General features: G+C 33.7%; 1 protein-coding gene across 3 annotated transcripts; it reads left to right on the forward strand.

Moving 5' to 3' along the window:
• The first annotated feature begins 845 nt into the window (after window positions 1-845).
• On the forward strand, window positions 846-10,233 carry LOC114301559 (uncharacterized). Of its 3 annotated transcripts, none has more exons than XR_014346243.1 (11): window positions 846-1,150; window positions 2,295-2,372; window positions 2,980-4,804; window positions 5,885-6,789; window positions 6,878-7,012; window positions 7,459-8,507; window positions 8,886-8,976; window positions 9,068-9,175; window positions 9,354-9,570; window positions 9,676-9,788; window positions 9,873-10,233. XR_014346243.1 is itself a non-coding variant. In XM_082898439.1 (9 exons), the coding sequence occupies exons 5-8, from the start codon at window positions 7,816-7,818 to the stop codon at window positions 9,772-9,774; spliced, it is 990 nt and encodes a 329-aa protein (XP_082754565.1). In that variant the 5' UTR covers window positions 846-1,150; window positions 2,980-4,804; window positions 5,885-6,789; window positions 6,878-7,012; window positions 7,459-7,815; the 3' UTR covers window positions 9,775-9,788; window positions 9,873-10,233. The 3 variants fall into 3 exon arrangements, 1 of the variants encoding a protein (XP_082754565.1); XR_003643075.2 differs by lacking the exon at window positions 2,295-2,372 and having other exon boundaries at window positions 2,980-3,157; window positions 4,662-4,804; XM_082898439.1 differs by lacking the exons at window positions 2,295-2,372; window positions 9,354-9,570.
• Window positions 10,234-22,989: the final 12,756 nt, after the last annotated feature.

Consider the following 22,989-nt stretch of genomic DNA (forward strand, 5'->3'; position numbering starts at 1 on the left):
GGTGTTAGTTGTCATAACTTAAAAAAGTCACACTGTCACTATCCTATTTAAGGTCTTGTTTGACACATTAAAAAAGTCAAAAAGCTAAAAAGTCACTATCCTATTTAAGTCATATCATCGTATTTAAGTCACATCACCTCTCTACAACGTCAATTCAAACCCAACTCATATTTCATAAAAAGTTAAAAAGTGTACTTATTTAAAATATCCCAAACAACCCTTAAGTCACATAATCTTATTTAAGTCACATCACCTCTCTACCACATCACATCAAACCTAACACATACTCAACCCATATTTCATAAAAAATCAAAAAGTACACTTATTTAAATCATCTCAATCACCCCTAAATTACTAATAATATACTCATACATAACAGTAAGAATTAAAGTTTTAAAGTCTCTAGATTATGTTTATGTTGTTATTAGCCCATTATATTTCTTTCCATATAAATATTTTTAAGTTTATATTTTAAGATGAGCATAAAAATGTTGGAGTTCAGTACATTTTGTATGACAGTTCATCTATCTTCTTTTTATTTTACGAACACACAACTTTTATATATAATTATTTAAGAAAGATGGCCCCTACTTTTGCTTTTGTTATTGTCAAGTAGTATGTGCCTCGTCTATTCATTAGATGGCCCAAGTCTCTTGTTTCCAACCAACAAAATAAGTGTTGTATGGGTCCATGTATTAATTAGATGGCCCAAGTCTCTTTAGATGGCCAAGTCTCTTCTTTCCAACCAAAAAAAATAAGGGGGCCTTACCAGTTGGTCCCATGCAAACAAATTAATACCCACCAAGTCTTGCCTTATTTCAGTTTTCAATTTTACCCCTCAAAGTCACACCACACGCGTGAAGTAAAGAACATATCACGAGGTCTCCCCTATGCGCATGAAACACACGCTCTTTCTCAATTGTTCTGATTTGGAAAGTATTTTGAGGCGATTTGGAAACCATTTTGAGGCGATTTGCGATTTGGAAATCGAAACAAACGAAGAGATTTTCCTTGAATCTCCCATCATTTCCAAAGAAATCACATCTGTTTCGATCTATATTCTGATTCCGAACAGATCCCCAACAAATCCTTCACCGTTTCGATCTATATTCCCTGTTTAGTTCATCTTCAACAAACATGCGAATCAAACGTGAGTCGTATTCATTTTCCGTTCTTCTTTTATAACTATAATTAAGTGATATTCCATTTCATAATAATCACATATTCATGTTCATTTTCTATACAATAACAGATTTGCTTATTTTGCCCAATTCAGTGAGAAAATTTGCTATAAGAGTTTGCTTAATTTTCTTAATTGAGTGATAAAATTTGTTATAATGATAGATTTGCTTCCCTTCTTCTTTCATAACTATAATTGAGTTATAAAATTAAACTTGAAACTATTTTCAATGTGTATCATACAGTACTAATTTATGATTGATATTCAACTTCATAATCACATCTTCATGTTCATTTGCTATACAATTATGGATTTGCTTACTTTTGCTAATTCAGTGATAAAATTTGATATACAATAACAGATTTGCTTACTTTGTCCAATTTAGTGAGAAAAATTGCTATAAGAATGATAGGTTTGCTTAATTTTCCTAATTGAGTGATGAAATTTGTTATAATGATGGATTTGCTTCTCTTCTTATTTCATAACTATAGATTTGCTTCGCTTCTTCTTTCATAACTATAATTGAGTTATAAAATTCGACTTGAAGCTATTTTCAATGTGTATCATATAGTATTAATTTATGAGTGATATTTAACTTCATAATAATCACATCTTCATGTTCATTTGCTATACAATGATGGATTTGCTTACTTTTGCTAATTCAGTGATAAAATTTGATATACAATAATAGTGTAATAACCCGACCCTTGTTTATGATTCTGGTATACTTTCAGTCCCTGAATCTGTGCCTTTATATGCTTATTGTGAAACTCCATGTAGAATTAAGTGTAATTAAGTAAACTTTATGATTATAGATTTATATCTATTTAATAAGAAAACATATCTGTCACAATTAAAATGGTTGGATCAGGAATTGAAAGCCTTAGGAGATCAATAATTCGAAATTAATTTTATATTTGAGATCAGCATGATTTTTAAGCCATGATAAGCATTTTTGTGAAATTCCAATTCGGAGTGATTAAACTGAATCAGTTTTGTCCTATTCAATTGTTATATATATAATGAATTCTTTAGCCATTTGACATAATATATATGCATGCTTAAGTCATTTGACTTTGAACCTAAAAACTAAAATATCTCCTGAGAGGGTTAGGAGAGGAGAATGAGGGAGAAAGAAGAGAAGTCATCTAAGGAAGAGATTGAGAAGGTTTGAGGGATTTAAAAGCTCAAGGTATGTTGATTATACTTTAATTAACTCCTCTCTTGAATATGGGTAAGAATTTCTTGGGTATTTACATAAGTTGGGGTTTGAATAGGTGTTTTCATCATTTGATTAATGGTGTTAATTGAAACCATGTAAAGGAAATTGCATTCTATTCTTAGTTCTACATATTTGCATCCATTTATGTGTGTAATGGATCTATGTGTGTGTTTAGATGTTACAGAAAATGAATAATAGTGTAGTAGTGAAGATCAAGACCCAAGTTATGTTGAGATTGTCATGTGTTATGATGTCTATGTACATGATTTTTGAACCATACTTCATCAATTAAAGGACCTATTTGAGCCTTAAGAATACTCACCAAAAAATAGGATTTTGTCTGAATTTCGAATTGCATTCTGTCCAGATCGCCGCACGTGCGGGGCTCACTGCCGCACGTGCGGCCCAAGCTGAAAAAAATGTTCAGCTCTGTTTCACGTGCTCGACCCTCTGATATTTTTAAAATATTTTTCTGATGATCTTAAGATGGCGGTAAATTCATTCGAAACGTAATGAGTCAGGAAGTAATTTAACAAGGAAAGAGGGAAGTTAATTTGTGAACTTTGTATGTGTGTAGGACACGCTTCAGTGGGAAGTAGCGCTCCGCCTCAACACTGTGAGTAGTAGTACTGTAATTGTACGTTTACTTACCGTTAACCATTTTATTCTTAACGTTCTGTTTTACATAAGCAATTACGTTAACGTTTACGTTGTTTGAAGATCGGTGAGAACATTGAAAGATGATGTGTACCTCGGTATGACTCTGGAATTCCTCTGCATTTTGTTTATGGTTAATGGTTATTATTAATGTGCTATAGCCTGTAAATTACCTAAGACTCCGTACAAGAAGTATTAATACTATGCAAGTAGATAACGGGAAGAAATTATGACTATAAACTCCGCTTAATGGAGATATGATATTTGAACGTCCTATCAGGGACCCTTATAATCTTATTTGGTTCGACACATGTTTCATGACATAGACATTTGCTTAGAAAGGAACGAAATAAAAATCGGATAGAACCATGGGTTGCCTTAAATGTCAAGAATTGAGTAGCAATGATATTGATTCACCTTACGGTATGAATATGATAGCATACTATTTTGCTACTAAGAGACTTGAAGTCGTTTAGTATCTACGACATGAATGTAAAGGTTTATCATCATTATGTAAACCACGTTAGAAAGTATATTGCTCTGTCTCTGTTAAACGTACTGTGATGACAATGATAACGATATAACAAGAAATGCTTTATTTTTTTGATATGTATGTTTTGAACCAGCAAATGACTGTCCTTATATATATCAAAGTATTCAGGACATCTTTAGTACAAGGCCCTTGCCCGGGGGTAATAATCCCATGGTTCAGGTATTACTGGAAGTCCCTTTACGGAACTAAAAGGTATGCTCTATATTGATTTATTAGCGCTATTCAATGTACCATGTATAGTCAAACATGAATTCTGATTTCTGTTATGATTCAAGCATAATTAAGAACATGTATGACCTTGTTTCTGTTTATCCGTTCTGTTTATGTTATGCACTGACATAATATGAATTATTCGGTCTTCACGACCTAATTCGGATATGGAACAAAGTGCTGTGCGGAACTAAGTGCGGCAATGCGAGTCACCTCTAGAATCCGTGCGAGCCACCTCTTGAGTCCATACATACATGAACCAGGCTTAAAGCCAGTCTGGGCCAGAGGCCATTATGTATTTTTAATATGGAACAAAGTGCTGTACGAAACTAAGTGCTGCAAGGCGAGCCACCTCTAGAATTCGTATGAGCCACCTCTTGAATCCATACACATGTGAAAGTTATAAGGCCTATGGCCATTCTGTATAAGTTGTTATGATATGAAGCAAAGTGCTACGCGGAACTAAGTGCTACGTTGTGAGTCACCTCTAGAATCCGCGTGAGACACCTCTTGAATTCATACTAGTATGTTCAAGGGCTTAACGCCAAATTATCCAAGGGTTTGATGCCACAATGTTTAAGGGCTTCACGCCACAATGTTCAAGGGCTTTACGCCACTCTATTCAAGGGCTTACAGCCATTATGCTTCAAGATGTTATGTTTCAAGCCATTATGTTTAAAGTTTAAGCCTAAGACCATTCTGAAAATAATTACAATATTAAGTTAACTATGTGTTCTCTGCACTTATGTTTGTACATTATAATTCAAGTTAATCATTAAATTGTTTACGTATCACTATTCACTGAGCTTGACTCACCCTGTGTTTTGTTTATTCTGTAGGCACTCCATCTGGAGGCCAGTCAAAACCCGTGGCATCCGTTCCTCTTTTGTCAACCTCGGAGTGTCCAGGCACTTAAGTGAAGGCAACTATTTTATGGAGTTTTGCTAAGCTTTTGGTTTTGTACCCTGATTGTTTGTCTGAGGTTGTAGTGTATATAATCCTTTTTCTTCTTATTGTTTTTGTTACGCCCAATTATAAGGGCTAGGTCTGTATATGTATATGTCCATAGATAAATTCTCAGATGCATGCCACTGTATGTTTGTTTGCGTTATGTTCCGTTTTTTATCCTGGCATGATAGTGGTCGCTCAATGGATATAGTTCTTTTATTTATGTTAATTTATATTGTTAAATGCTTCCGTTCAAGCCCCATATGTTATGTATACCAGGTTAAGTGTCCATTTCTGCTTAAGTCATGCCCGAACTTTTAGGGGCGAGTTTGGGGCGTGACAAATAGATTGCTTACTTTGCCCAATTCAGTGGTAAAATTTGTTACAAGAATAATAGATTTGCTTAATTTTCCTAATTGAGTGATAAAATTTGTTATAATGATAGATTTGCCGCCCTTCTTCTCTCATAACTATAATTGAGTGATACAATTCAACTTGAAGTTATTTCCAATCTGTACCATACAATATTAATTTATGAGCGATATTCAACTTTATAATAATCACATCTTTATGTTCATTTCCTATACAATGATGGATTTGCTTACTTTTGCTAATCTAGTGATAAAATTTGCTATACAATACCAGATTTGCTTACTTTGCCCAAATCAGTGAGAAAATTTGCTATAAGAATGATAGATTTGCTTAATTTTGCTAATTGAGTGATAAAATTTGTTATAACGATGGATTTGATTCCCTTCTTCTTTCATCACTATAATTGAGTGATAAAATTTGACTTGAAGCTATTTTGAATCTGTACCATACAACATTAATTTATGAGTGATATTCAACGTCAGAATAATCATACATTTATGTTCATTTGCTATACAATGATGCATTTGCTTACTTTTGCTATTTCAGTGATAAAATTTGCTATACAATTATTTTCATCTTCATCATGATACTTCATGTTCTTTTGCAATTTAGAATCTAAACTTTGCTATACAGTTATATATTTACTTAATTTGCATAATAGAGTGATAAATTCTTCTTAGTTTGCCTAGTTCAGTGATAAAATTCTTCTTAATTTTCATTCATGCTCAATGTTTTTGTACAGATGTTCCCAGTCATCGTAAAAGATTATGTCGTCGAGAAACAAGTTTCTCAAAGAAGAAAAAGATTGAAAGTTGAGTTTGTTATAGAGCCAACAACACATGAAAGTGAAAATCAACTAGAAGTTAAACCTGAATCTAACATTGACAATGAGGAGCCCAAATAGGAACAACTGAAACAAGCTACAGAGCTCCACAAAGCAAGAGGGAAGAAAAAGATTGATGGAAGAAAAACTAGGACTGAACAAATACATGATAATGAAGCAAAGTATGTCTACCGTTCTAACATTCAATCTCTTATCAAATTTTTCAAGAGAACAAAACTCAGAGAGGAGCATTTGACACTATTGAGAAAGACACATTTTTCACTTCTGGTTGATACATTGAGTGAAAACAAGGTTAAAAGAAGAGATTCAATTAAATATGATGATGTGGTTGCAAAAATTTTGCAAACTTACCAAATAGATGGAACCACATTTGAAATTGCTGGAAAGAAGCTGAAGTTGAAAAGAAATGACTTCAAGTTAATTTTTGGGATTGCATGTGGACAAAAGAAGATGAATCTTGCATACGGAAGAAAAAATGAGGTAGCTATGGTGCAAAGAAGGAAATAACCGAGAGCAGAATGACAAGTGCTTCAATCCAAAAGTTGATAACGAAACTTTTGAGAAGCAACAACAATGAAGATGTAGAAGATGTCGTTAGGCTTGTGTGCCTTCTGGTTTGTTTGCTTTTGTTGTATTCGGGTACTAGGATAACAATTGGTTGGGGGTTCATGAAATACCTCGAGAATATTGATGAAATAAAGTCTTATGATTGGTGTGGCGCAGCAAAACAACATCTTACAAGATCAATAGCACGCAACATCAACCAAATTGATAGAGTGTGCGGATGTGTGATCATCTTATTAGTAAGTAAATACCTTACTTACAACTTATAAACTATAATATTTACATTTACTAAATACTAATTTATAACATTTTTTTTGTCCTCAACAGTATTGGATATGTGAGCATGCAAAGATCATCAAACCAAATGATAAGAACCCAATCCCAAGATTTGCAAAATGGAACATTACACATCTGGGAGAACAATTGGCAAAGTCATCCTTGCATGATCTGAAACATATTGAGGTATCCATTGATATCCTTTGTTTTGTTTAAACAAATATTAGATTTTGTTATGCAGTGATAAATTTTAGCAAGACTGATAAATTCTTCTTAATCTTCATGGTGTCACATTTGTGGTAGAATAATTATTTAGGCATTTCATCTGTGCTAGGAAATTATTCAATAAACAAGTTTTATCAGTGTATAACCTTTATTTCTTTAATTGAGTGATGAATTTTGCTATACATCGATAAATTTTGATATGGACTGATAACTTTTTGCTCGTAGTTATAAATTTTCTTAGTTAGCTTCATTGAGTGATAAATTTTGCTTAATGTTGCTAATTCACTAATAAAACTTGTTATCATGAACCAAATCACTAGTCTTATTATAAATTTGAATCACCAAATGATAAATTATTACTTAACTTTGCGTCATATCATTCTTTTTAATAATTTTCATTCATGTAGGAGAGCAATTTGAAAGACACAATTGAAGAATAGAACATATACAAACAATTGCAACCACAAACAGATGATGAGCATGAAGATGAATAATGTAACTTTGAGGAACAAGAGCATACTGAATTATCTGAAAAGGAAGAAGAACCAATTATCAGAAAGATATTCAGTCTCAATCCAGGAAGAAATTCACCGAATCCCAAGCATCAAACAGGTGCTCGAAAAAAGAGGAAATCAACAACATTGCAATCAAAAAAGAATGTAAGAAGGAAAGCCAACTTTCAGCATGAAACTAAAGAAGGTCCAGTTCATATGCAAAGAAATGAGCTTTCTTTTGACAACCTAGAAAATGATGAAGAATAAACAATGATCAAACAGAAAGTTAGTCCAACAACTTCACCAGGATTCAAGCATCAAACACCGGCTGAAAAGAGGAAAACAGAAAGGAAACTTGCCAATGAAACAAATATCTATCATGTCAAAATTAATGAACATACCTTTCAGAAACTAGAAGAGAATGTCCTGATAATCCAAAGGCTAGAAATGGAGAAGGCAAGAATCCAAGCAGAAAATGATGAGCTTAAGGACCAACTCATGAAGCTCAGTAAACAAATGGAAGAACAGAGCAAGAAAGCAAAGACACAAATGGAAGTGAAAGATGTGAAAATAGTGCTACTTAATAAGAGAATTACAATGTTGGTTGAATCGAATTTCTACCTGAACAGTCAAGAAGAACAAATCGCAGTTGAAGTTAAAGCCACCACTCCTAAAACATTGCCTCTTGTGAGCTCAATGATAAAAAGGGTGAAAAATAGAGAAACAAGAAAAAAACACAAAGATCCAGATTTTTGGTACATAACGAAAAGACAGCCAAAGCAGAACAAGATAGTTGATGAAATAGAACCAATGGTTGAAGAAAGTGCAAAGACCAAAAAAGAAGAGCAGACACAACATCAACATCCAACAAAACAAATTGACACTTCCTATCCAGTGTTTCACAAATTGCCAAAGAAATCAAGGATGAAACTCACTAGTCGTTGGGCAACAAAAACCAGCAGGTAAGAACATGATTTGGTCCTAAAATTTTCAAATTTGGAATCTAAATTTTAGTATATAGTCATGCATTTATCAATGTATAACCTTTGTTTACTTCATTCATTGATAAATTTTGATATACAGTGATAAAATTTGCTACATAGTGATAAATTTTACTTAATTTATTTGGTAGAGTGATATATTTTGCTAATCTTCATGGTGTCTCATCTATGGTATCAAATTATTTAGGCATTTGAGTTTATGTTCTGTACTTCATTTTATTGTTCGGATTTGATACATCAAGTAAAATTTGATGCTCAATTTGTTCCCCTAACCTTTGTTTCGTTAATTGAGCAATAAATTTTGGTATACAGTGATAAATTTTGTTTTCACATTTACAGTTATCCAATCTTACAAGGAAAGGAAGTAGGCAGCTATTTGTACTTGGATGATATTGACAAAATAGTCAAATACGAAAAACTTTCTGGAAATGTAAAATCAAATCCTTATTTGTGCATAAATCAATTGTAATACCAAATAATAATTCTCTTATTAACCTTGTTTGCTTTTGTTTTTAAAACAGGCAACAAATGCATACAAGGAAATCTTAATGGCAGAAGAGCAACCGAAACCAAAGTTCAGCCTTAGCTCGCAAGCAAGAACAACATATATATTTACTACATCATGCCGTGTAAGTAAATTACATATATATATATATATATATATATATATATATATTTCATTACGATATCATCCATTCCCCTTGTCTAAATCAAGTGTATAAGTTCCCATTCATCCAGCCTTATAGTGATAAAATTACCATTAACGAATTACATTGTAATCAAAACTAATATATTTGCAAAACACAGTATTTGTTCACCACAAAGGATGAGGCAGAAACAAATCAATTGTTGAAAAAAAATGATGTTAGAAGCTGTCAAGGAAATATATCTTCTTTTCTCAATTTTCAATGAAAAGCATTGGACGTTGTTGGTACTCGATACTGAAAATGGCTCATGGAAGTTTTACAATTCAATGAGACCAAGCACAGAAACAGATAACCACTTAAATGAGGCAAACAAAGTGGTAAAACACCAATTAATTATGATATCATCCATTCCCCTTGTCTATATCAAATTTTATTATGCATTTATTTGTCAAACACCAATTAATTATTAATATATTTTGCAGAGAAAGGTTATTGAAAAATACCTTCAACATCACAATCCCAAACTCATTGAAGGTAACAAGTTTCATGAAGAAATAGAAATTGTAATGAATTGTCCCTAACAAGTTGATCATTCGTAAGTTTCTGAAAACCAAAACACATTACATTGATAAAATTATCATTGACGACTACTAACTTTGTTTTTCCAATGTCATCGTAGACTTGATTGTGGCGTCATAGTTTGTTACCTCATGAGAGAATATGTCTGTAACAAAGACATCTTTTCCAACTTAACAAAGGAGCAGTGCCAGTAAATCAGAGCAGATATCATACATGCTTTGTTGACTAACCAACAGACAGACACCCAGCAAATCGTTGATGAGGCAATAGAAGCGGTGCTTGAAGACAAGGAGTTTTGGGACACAATAGACAATGACAACAATGCTTGAATAATTTGGGACAAAGATTATAATCATTTTGGTTCTTACTTTGCTTCAATGAATATTACAATGCTTGGTTGTTACAATGTCAAATTTGCTTCAATGAAACATTCAGTCTTTTTTAACCATATTGTTACCAGATCTGGCTTTTGATATAGGTATTGTTTCATGCAAATTTCATTCAAAAAATTGATTATGATCTGCTTATTTGTGTCAAATTTAAAGTTTAATAACAGGTTTGGAGTCACTATACTAATAAATTTATTTTCTTATAGTGTTTTGCTTACACTGATAAATTTATCACTGTGAACACCGATAAATTTTTTACTGTTCAAACAAAAAAAGCAGCACCTCTCTTTCTCTCCATTCTTTTTTCCAAACTCAATTAAACAAAGCACTATAAAAAAATAAAAAATTTACCTAAATTGAAAATTAAAAAACAAACACTATTACATTGTTTTGATCATTGTAAATTTTTTTAAAATAAGATATAAGTACAGTTAGAATAAATTTATAAAAAAAAAATTATTTGTAGTTACTTACACATGAGCTCAAGAATGTTGAAAAATCATATTATAATTTTACAATGCAAAATACTAATATTTAAGAATTATGTGTTATTAAAATGCTCAAGAATGCTCAAGAATATTCTCATGTATTATATTTCATCTGAACATGAGAACGCTGAAGCATTTCCTAAACTGAAATTTGAACAATTTAAACTGAAAATGAATTGCAAAACTCAAAACATCTTGCTATTGTAGCAAGTTATTTGCCACTGATAAAAAAAAAAAGAGTACTATTGTAAAATCTCTCTCTCTCTCTCTCTCTCTCTCTCATTCTTTTTTCCCAATTCAAGTAAACAAAACACTATAAAAAAAAATAAAAAATTTACCTAAATTAAAAATTAAAACACAAACAACATTACATTATTTTGATCATTTTGGTTCTTAATTTGCTTCAATGAAACATTCAATATTTTTTAGCCATTTGTTACCAGATTTGGCTTTTGATATCAGTCTTGTTTTATGCAAATTTCATTCAAAAAATTGATTATAATCTGATTATTTGCGTCAAATTTAAAGATTAATAAAAGGTTTAGAATACAGTCGTAAAAAAAAAATTTAAAAATTAAAAAAAATTATTGTACTTAATTACACATGAGATCAAGAATGTTCAAAGATCATACTATAATTTTACAATGCAAAATACTAATATTTAAGAATCAGGTTTTATTAATTTTAAGTTGATAGCTAATTTAATTTTTTTTAATAAGTTTTACAAATATTTTATTTCAATACCAAATATAATATGTTTATATTTCATCTGAATATGAATATGAGAAAGCTGAAGCATTTTCTAAACTAAAATGTTGAACAATTTAAATTGAAAATGAATTGCAAAACTCGAAATATCTTGCTATTGTACCAAGATATTTGCCATTGATAAATTTATCACCGATAAAAAAAAATAAAAAAGGGTACTATTCTAACACAATTTATTTGCCAGACAAGGGGAAACAAAAGCCTGAGTCACGCGATTGAAGCCTTGTTTTTCTCATTCTCCACCGTCGGCGAATCCCTTCCAATCTCAGGCGGAACAACAAACACAACTCAGGCAATTCGAACACCAAATCAACCGATTCGAACAAAAAAATTCGAGAAAACATGCCTATAAAACATAAGCAACTGAAACCCTTATTTCTCTCCCTAGTCAAACACATTTTCAAAAATCCTAGATATGGTTCAATTACAACTTGCAAATTTCAACAATATTAGGGCATTTTCGGAAAATAAAACTTGTGAATATGTAAAATGTTCGTTGATCAAGTGATAAGGGTGTTGGTTTTCAAGTTCAAAATTAGGTTCATTTTAAAATATATATTTTTTAATTTTTGATACAAAAAAAATAAGTTAACAAAAAAGGAGGGAGTCGGTTCAAGAAACTAAAGTAGGGAGTGGGTTCAAGATATTAAAATGAGTTGTTCACATATATAATAGTAATTAGAACGGTGCACACAGTACATGTGTGAAATTTTTTATAGATTAAATTTTGTGTGACTTTTGTTTAATATTTGATTGATAATAACTTGCATCATTCTTTTGATATATTTTATTTTATTTTTTATTTTGTTATTTCACTATGTCCAATTTCTCAAAAATTGTAATTTTTTTGCACCTTATGGATTAATTTTTTGTCTGATTTTTGTTTAGTATTTGATCGATTATAAACTACACATCTCTTTTGGTAACATTTTTATAATTGATATTTTTTTTTTGGATAGTGGTTGTTTGAGAAAATTTTCATACTAAAATTCCACTAAAAGAAATAGCTTAAACCATATACAGATGTACTAACAATTGAAAAAAATAACTGAATGATCTTTATCAAACTTAAATATACAAATCATGCTGTTGATGTAGTCGACAAATAGAAGCCTTGCAATACTTTTAGCTTATAGTGGAAGTGCACCAAATTAAGGCAGCTACCCTGATAAACCTTTTTTCTGTTGTCGGACTCAAACCAATTTATAGATTTGATAATTAAACCATACTACAGGGTGTAGTTCTGTAACTGTTTGTTCCCATAAGAGAGTAATTGACATCAAATAAAATTTGATTAGTTTTTTTTTTTTTTAAATTATGTAAATGCCACATGGCAAAAGCTTCAACAAACCAATATAGGGGCTCACATAATATAATAGTATAAATAGTATAGACAATATAGATAATAGTAACAATAGATACATAAATAAATATACAACTAATAAGTTTATCAAACCAACTTATAAGTTTGGTTCACATACCAAACCAACTGATAAGTTTATCACTTACACATCCATCTCTATTTCAATGTAGGGATACATTTGCAAAAATTTGATGTAGGCAGAAGATGATTGACACAATAGTCAATAGACTCACCAACTTAAACAAATTTGATCTCTTTTGGGGAAGAATTTGCCACATTCTATTTTTCTTCTTTTTCTTTTTTATTGCTGAATTTGCCTCAGTGATAAATTAGCTTAATTTTCATAATTCTTTTTATTCTTATTTGATTGTTTGAATTATTTTGTTTTCTAACTAACAAAATGAATCAAGAGGAATTATGAATATATTCAAGTTTTATCAACGTTTCTTTGCCTAATTAAATGATAATTTTGTCGTATATCCATAAATTTTGCATGGTTTGCCTAATTCATTGATATACCTCTTTCATCTAGATGTTTCGAGTTCTCGTAAGAGATTATCTAGGCCAAAAACAAGATCTTATATTGCAAAAAGACAAAAGCGAGAAAAGGAAGACAACAATGAGTCAAAAAAGCAACAAGATAACAAAGAGGAAACCGCAAGAACATAAACAACAAGCAAACAGCAAGAAAGAAACAAAACACAGAGACAGCAGAAGCATGAACCTGTAAATGAACCTGAAAAACAAGCAGAAGCAAAAGAAAGAATAAGGAAACAGCAACAATGCATTAAAGGTAAAAAACAATAGCAACTTATATAGATGTTACACGCGAATTGGTGCAATGAATTCCTTCCCAACTATTGCTACATGCATCTGACCCAACCCAATTGAGTGGTCTGTTTTGCTGATCATTATTAGAACTCTTCACTGTATAAGCTTTCTTTGCTTAATTACGTAATAAATTTTGTCATAGTTCTTCTTATTCTTCTTTGATTGTTTGAATTATTTTGTTTGCTAGCTAACAAAATCAATACATAGGAATTATGAATATATTCAAGTTTTATCAGTGTTTCTTTCCTTAATTAAATGATAAATTTTGTCGTATATCCATAAATTTTGCATGGTTTGCCTACTTCATTGATATCCTTCTTTTATATAGATGTTGTGAGCTCTCTTATATCATTATCTATGCCAGAAAGAAGATCTTTAACTGCAAAAACACAAAAGCAAGAAGAGAAAGACAACAAAGAGACAAAAAAGCAACAAGATAGCAAAAAGGAAATCGCAAGAACAGAAACAACAAGCAAACAACAAGAAAGGAACAAAAGACAGAGACAGCAGAAGCATGAACCTGCAACTGAAGCTTAAAAACAAACAGAAGCAAAAGGAAGAATAAGGAAACAGCAACAATGCATTAAAGGTAAAACACAATAGCAACTTATATAGATGTCACACGTGAATTGGGGCAATAAATTCCTTCCCAACTGTTGCCACATGCATCTGACCCAACCCCAATTGAGTGGTATGTTTTGCTGGTCATTATTAGAACTCTCCACTGTATAAGCTTTCTTTGCTTAATTACGTAATAAATTTTGTCATAATTCTTCTTATTCTTCTTTGATTGTTTGAATTATTTTGTTTGCTAGCTAACAAAATCAATACAGAGGAATTATGAATATATTCAAGTTTTATCAGTGTTTCTTTGCTTAATTAAATGATAAATTTTGTCGTATATCCATAAATTTTGCATGGTTTGCCTACTTCATTGATATCCTTCTTTTATATAAATGTTGTGAGCTCTCTCATGACATTATCTATACCAGAAAGAAGATCTTTAATTGCAAAAACCCAAATGTAACGGCCTCAAAATAATACACAAAACCCACCATTCCTGACATGCATTGATACAAGGGAAATAAACATCTTTCTATTCATCAGAGTAATTAAGTACAGAAGTATTACATGTTGACAACAAAAGTAAATGCCCCAGGGGCTTACAACTTTCCAAGCCAACACTTGGTTACAAAATAGAGTACTAACTCAATTACACTTTAAGCCCTCGGCTTGAATTTACATGTAATACAACAAAATATAGCACAAAAAAGTCTGTCAGCCTCTAGCCTCCCAAACTACGTCCTTGGAGGTAGCATACCATCTGTACCTGAAAATGATGTCCCATATAGGGTGAACCACAGCCCAGTAGAAATATACTAAACCAACTATAAGCAATGACTAAAAATATAGCATTTGATAGATGGTCAACACTTATAAACCAATTTATATCATATTACAGTTCCATGACAAACATGTCCATGTTACATTTCACTTTACTTTACTTATCAACTCATTTCATAAACGTGGCTCAGAACCTAGCCAGATAATTTAAATGAGATTACATCTCATATTAATAGTACATCCATTTCAATTGGAATAATAACTCATATTAAACCCTTCTTACTTCACAATAGATACACATAATTGCTGTATCAATCTCAAACAAAACACTTCCATACTTCGTATATGATATACAGATTTGATATATCAACACTTCAATAGATACACATATTTGTTGTATCAATGGAGTACATCTCCTATCTACTCACAAACAATGTCCGGTTTAGAAGTCCATCCCCTATCTTCCCCTAAATCGTGGAGTACATCCCCTATCTCTTCCCACACAACACAATGTATATAAACACATATCATATACAAGGTCATTCAATACATAAATTTGATGTATTATTCCAACCGCCTTATTTGATAACATATTCAATTGATTAGTTTTAGTTCGCCTAATCATCATGCATTGTCTACAACATTCAAGACTATCCTCCACCGATAGCCCAAAGCAGTTATTTCTAAACAGAAAATAAATGCATCAAATGGATATAATATCGACATTTTCATAGGTGAGTGATAAATTAATCCAACTACACCGTTCAATCCCATAATTTTCCAATTTCGACATTCTCAAATCAATTTCTCATTTTTTTCAAAATTAATTATACAAATTATTTTATCATAATAATTAGGGCATTCTCCCCCCTTTATCACATATCAAACCAAAGGCTCAAATTCAACAATTTGACAACAATAGTTCCATTTTCAAAACCTTACATTCACATGGAGTTTAATATCATAAAACCCTTCTTTTATAAACTACCAACCAAACCTTACTATCTCAAAATTTACCCAACATATCAAAATGTCCAAAATTTAAGACACAACTCATAAGATGGAGTAGGGTATCCCTACCTCAAAATGAAGAGCCCAAATGGAGAGGATGACCAAAAGCCAAAGTGCTCCAAATCTCCAAATTTTCATATAAAGAGGAAGCCCTCGCGACCCTCTATCTTTCTTACAAAGAGACTAGGCTAGAAACTCACTGGAAGTAGATCAATCCCTAGAGAGAAAGTGTGTAGAGAGAGAGAGAGCTCGGATCTAGGGTTTATACAAAAGAGGAGATGAAAAAGTGAAGTGTAATCCCACTGCTGTCTACTGATATAACACAGGCTCGCTCGAGCGAAGGATTGGTCGCTTGAGCGACCAGACAAAAAGAAACCTCGCTTGAGCGTAGAAAGCTTCGCTCGAGCCAACAATTCGAAGCTTCAGGTCTGCAACCCAGAAGCACGCTCAAGCGACAGAATGCTCGCTCGAGCGAAAAAACTCAAAACATACACCTCGCTCGCTCGAGCGAAGGAAAGCTCGCTCGAGCCAAGAAATGCAACTCTCAGGTCCAGAACCAGACACAGACGCAAGCTCGAGCGAAGGACTTCTCGCTCGAGCCACCAGACTCTCAACTCTCAACTCTCGCTCGAGCGAACAAACCCTGGCTCGAGCGAAGGATCTAAAACAAAGAGCTCACTCGAGCGACAAAGTGCTCGCTCGAGCGAAGACACCAAAATCTGGGCAGCAACCATTTGCTCCTAATCACACCCAACCTGTAGCAAACCTGCCCAACACATCCTATAACTCATAAGTAACGAATTAAAGGATGATAACAAGATATAAACAACAACAAGCTCCACGGATCCTAAGTTCGGATACAACAACCAATGGGGAAAGACCGGGATCGCAATACAAAAGCAAGAAGAGAAACAAAACAAAGAGACAAAAAAGCAACAAGACAACAAAAAGGAAACCGCAAGAACAGAAACAATAAGCAAACAACAAGAAAGGGAGAAAAGACAGAGATATCAGAAACATGAACCTGCAAATGAAGCTCAAAAACAAGCAGAAGCAAAAGAAAGAATAAGGAAACAACAACAATGCATTAAAGGTAAAACACAATACCAACTTATATAGATGTCACATGTGAATTGGTGCAATGAATTCCTTCACAACTGTTGCCACATGCATTTGACCCAACCCCAATTGTGTGGTTTGTTTTGCTGGTCATTATTAGAACTCTTCATTGTATAAGCTTTGTTTGCTTAATTACGTAATAAATTGTCATAATTCTTCTTATTCTTCTTTGATTGTTTGAATTATTTTGTTTGCTAGCTAACAAAATCAATACAGAGGAATTATGAATATATTCAAGTTTTATCAGTGTTTCTTTGCTTAATTAAATGATAAATTTTGTCGTATATCTATAAATTTTGCATGGTTTTGCCTACTTCATTGATATCCTTCTTTTATATAGATGTTGTGAGCTCTCTCATGACATTATCTATGCCAGAAAGAAGATCTTTAACTGCAAAAACACAAAAGCAAGAAGAGAAAGACAACAAAGAGACAAAAAAGCAACAAGACAAAAAAAAAAGGAAACAGCAACAAGAGAAACAACAAGCAAACAACAAGAAAGGAAGAAAAGACAGAGACAACAAAGGATGAACCTGCAAATGAAGCTCAAAAACAAAGAGAACAAAAAGAAAGAATAACTAAACACCAACAACAGAAACAAGAAGAAACAAGAACCAAGCCCCAACAAAACAAACAAGAACCAAAGCAGCACAAACCAAAAGGCAAGAAGAAAATAGAGGGATGAAAAACAAGAAGTGATCAAATTCGTGACCGTGAAGCAAAATATGTGTACCGCTCAAACATGATATCACTCATCAGATTCTTCAATGCCACGAAACTTGAAAATGAGCATTTCCAAATATTGAAAAAGACTCCCTTCTTCCTTCTAGTTGACATTTTGTCAAAGAAGAAGGTGCAAAAAGCAGATTCAATAAAATATGATGATGTGGTTGCAAAAATCTTGCAAACATACCAAATGGATAGAACCACATTTCAAATTGGAGGGAAGAAGTTGAAGTTGAAAAGAAATGATTTCAAGTTAATTTTTGGGATTGCATGTGGACAAAAGAAGATGAATCTTGTATATGGAAGAAAAGATGACATAGATTTGGTAAAAAGAAGGAAAATAAGAGAGAATAGAATGATAAGTGCTTCAATCCAAAAGTTGATAACCAAACTTTTGAGAAGCAAGAAGAAGGAAGACAGAGAAGATGTTCTGAGGCTTGTTGCCTATTGATTTGCTTGTTGTTGTTATATCTTGGTACTGGCACTGCAATTGGTTAGGGGTTCATAAAATATCTTGAGGATATTGACAAAATGAAGTCTTATGATTGGTGCGACGCAACAAAGCAACAGCTCACAAAATCAATAGAAAGAAACATCAACCAAATTGATAGTGTCCAGATGTGTGATGGTTGTATTGGTAAGTAAATACTTCACTTATAACTTATGAACTATAATATTTACGTTTACTAAATACTTGTTTAAAATAATTTTTTTGTCTTCAACAGTATTGGATATGCGAACACGTAAGCACCATCAAACCCAATGCCAAAAATGCAATCCCAAGATTTGCTAAATGGAACATCACATGTTTGGGACAACAATTGGCAAGTTTATCCTTGCAAGAGCTAAAAGATATTGTGGTATGCAATGCTAACCTTTGTTTTGTTTAAACAAATGATAGATTTTCTTATGCAGTGATAAATTTTTGTTCACACTGATAAATTTATTTAATTTTCCTAATTGAGTGACAAATTTCCCTTAGTATACCTAATTGAGTGATAAATTCTTTTATGCAGTGAATGTTTTTCTATTTGTCTACTGTGCATGAGTTTTGTTTCATATTTACTTTATTTGTGTTATTTTGGTACCGTTTGGTAATACTTACGTTTTCAGTTTTCTGTTTATATTTACAAAAATCTAAAAAACTCAAATAAAAACCTGTTTGGTAAATTTTTGATTTACAAATCAGTGGTCTTAGTTTATAAATTTGGCCAAAAAATATAAACTCAAAAAATGTGTTTCCATTTTGAGTTTTTAGTTTTTTTTTTTTTTTTACCACCCAACACTAGCCACCACCTGTCACTATTTTCCACCACCGTCTTTCACCACCACTACCACCACCCACCACCACCATTTACCACCACCACCCACCACCCACTACCCACCACCCACCTGCCACCTACTCACCACCACCACCCACCTCTCGCCACCACCACCACCCACCACCCGCCATTACCATCCACCGCCCGCCACCACCGCCTGCTACCTACCCGCCACCACCACTCACCACCCACTTGTCACCACCATTTACCACCCGCAACCACTAGCCACCCACCAGCCACCAGCCACCTGCTACCCATCCGCCACCACTACCTGCCACCTGCTACCACCACCACCACCACCACCCACCTGCCACCACCACTCACCACTACCATTACTACCACCACCACCACCAACTCGCTACCACCTACTACCTGTCACCGTCACCCACCCACCTACTATCACCTACCACCATCCACCACCCACCTGCCATCACCACCCGCCACCACCACCACCACCCACTCGCTACCACTCGCCACCGTCACCTACCCACCCACCCACCACCATCAGCCACCCACCAGCCACCAGCCACCCGCCACCCACCAGCCACCACCACCCACTACCCACTACCCACTCGCTACCACCCACCACCCGCCACCCACCCACTACCACCACCACCACCACCACCCGCCATCCGCTACCCACCTACCACCACTCGCCATCCGCTACCCACCAGCCACCACCCGCCGCCACCACCACCACCACCACCATCGACTCGCTACCACCTACCACCCACCACCATCACCACCACCACCACCACCGCCGTCGCCGCCACCACCCACCACGCACCACCACCCACTCGCTACCACCCACCACCCGCCACCGTCACCTACCCACCATTGCCACCCGCCACCTACCCGCCACCACCCACCACCACTCGCTATCCACCACTCACCTATCACCACTACCAACCAACCGCCACTACCACCACCACCACCCACTCGCTACCACCCACTACCCCCCATCGTCACCCACCCACTGACTACTACCACCCGCCACCACCCGTCATCCACCACCCACCTGCCACCACCACCCACCACCCGCCACATACTCGCTTCCATCCACCACCGGCCACCGTCACCCACCCACCCACCCACTACCCCCCGCTACCCACCACCCACCGTCACCACTTTCCACCACCGTCTTCCGCCGCCACTTGCCACCACTTGTCATTTCTCACTCTTTTTTATATTTTTAAATTTTTTTAAACATTTTGTCAATTACCAAACGCGTTTGTAGTTTATGTTTTTCTAAAAATAAACAAAAATTAGTTTATAAAATTTTTGTAAATATAAACTGAAAACGTAAACGTTACCAAACAGACTTATATTCGACTAGAATTGATTAGGTTTCTGTATTGATAAATTTATCCATAAAAATGAATTGAATTAGACATTTTGTCTTATATTTACTTTATTAGCTTACTTTTGCTAATTCAGTGGTAAAATTTGATATACAATGACAGGTTTGCTTTCTATGCCTAGTTCAGTGATAAAATTTGCTATAACAATCATAAATTTGTTTAATTTTCCTAATTGAGTGATAAAATTTGCTATGAGAAATTTATCTCTGAAATTTGTATCATATCATTCATTTTTTTTAATTTTCATTTATGTAGGAGAACAATTCGAAGCACACAGATGAAGAGAAAAAAATATACCGAATGCTGCTAGGAGAAATTCAGGATAAAGATGAAGATGCTGATTTTCAGCAACAAAATTAGGCTAAAATTTCTGAAAAAGAAGAACAAACATTGACTGTAGACAAATCCAAACATGAAACATGGGAACCAATTTCACACAAAATATGCCCTGAAAAGAAAAAGAAAACAGTACCCTTTGAATCACAAAAGAGTGAAGGAAACAAAGTTGACAAAGAGCCTGAAGTGGATCCAAATCTGGTAGAAGTACTTGTTTTTTAGATGATAGAAGATGACATGCTCAAAAATGGAAAGGTTACAAATGGAAAGGGACATCCTTCAAACTGCAAATGATAACCTGCAGCAGCAACTCAACAAGTTGAAAAAGGAAATGCAAGATCAGCACAAAACTACAAAAAATCAAATGCAAAGGAAAGATCAAGAAATCAAAATACTCCATGACAGAATTGCAACATTGGCTGAGGCAAACAACTACTCGGAAGAACAACACACACAACAGTAGCCTGCAATGAAGAAATTGAAAACTTCAAACGAAATTTTCAACATCCTACCAAAAAAATCAAGGCAAAATCTCATTGCACATTGGGCAAATACAAAAAAAAAAAAAGAAGTAACAATCTTCTCTCTTGACTCTTGTAGTTCACTTTTGCCGACTGTTTATCATTAACTCATATTAAATTTATAAGTATCAAATATTCCAAAAATATTAATAAATTTATTATTCCAACACTAAAAACCTTTTTTTCAAGGATCAGCTAGTGTGGCAAGGATCTCACCATGGAACCTATGTCTACTTAAATGACTTTGACAAAATATTAAAGGGTCAAGATTTGGCAGGCATTGTAAGTTGAATTTGTAACTCATTAAATAACATTTTAGTGTTTGGTTTATATTAATTCCTTGTTTTGTTTTTTGTTTTCAACACAGGTAATAGATGCATATTCAAAACACTTGCTTGCACAAAAACAAGGAACAACATCATTCGTATTCATTTCAAGTTGCCATGTAAGTAACTAGTTTGCTTAACTGAGGAACAACACTTGTTTTGTTTTTTAATCAGTGTATAACCTCTGTTTGCTTAACTGAGTAACTAGTTTCAAACATATGACACTACCTTCCCTCTTCAATTGGCCCTGTTTCCTAATTCAAAGCTTGACATGTGAAACAAAAAGTCAAGCAAATCAAACCAAAATTTCTGACTTAGATTTTGTAATCACTGTTATATATTTTGACCTTGTTATTGTGGCGCTACAATATGAGTAAATCCTAGACTTTGATTACAAATTCTGGGCACTTTTTTGGGTTTTCGAAACTACTGCATATGATATTGAGAACTTCAACAAATATTGAGATATGTTGAAATTGAAATAGCTTGATTATATGCTATGATATTGCAGGACATAGTTCACTTTCATTTTGTTAGTGGTGAAACCTCATAGAGCTCTTGTTTGATGTAATTTATTAACGGACAACTTTCATTACAACTATGGAATGGAGAGAATCATGATATATATATATATATATATTAGTAGATGTGAACACTCACATGAGTGTACTTGAAATAAGCAGTATGGATATATAGCCTGTTACAGATCATCTATGAATATTTACAGAATGAAAGAGAAGCATAGTATAGATATATTAGGGGATATAAAGATCCATTTCACATGGAGGAGAAAAAAAGGCTTCAAGACACCAATAGATGTGTTCCCTTTATATGTAGTATAGATGAATTTTGCAATGCATTGATAAATTTTGATATGGATTGATAAAATTTTGATCACAGTGACAAAAAGTTTCATACTCACCACCTATTTAATTTGAAAAAGTTTAAAGTTAAATTAACATTATTTTTTTTATTTATATTTGTTAGCACTTGTTAACTACAAAAGATGAGGAAGCAAGAAAGAGAATGCTGAACAAAATGATGCCTAAAGCCTTGAAAGCAAGATATCCTCTCTTCCCAATCCACCAAAATTTTCATTAGACAATACTTGCCCTTGACATTGAAGAAGGTTCATGGAAATTATACAATTCCATGAGACCAAGGGGAGCAATGGCTAAAGATCCACACTTTAATGCTGCAAATGAAGTGGTAAAAATGTTTTCACTATCAAACTTAACATTAATCCAATACATCAATCATGATCCATGCTCAATTATACATCAAAAATTTATACAGTAACATATTTATCATT

The sequence above is a fragment of the Camellia sinensis genome, chromosome 12 (genome assembly GCF_055761805.1).
Source record: "Camellia sinensis isolate YWXY chromosome 12, ASM5576180v1, whole genome shotgun sequence".
Taxonomy (NCBI): Eukaryota; Viridiplantae; Streptophyta; class Magnoliopsida; order Ericales; family Theaceae; genus Camellia; species Camellia sinensis.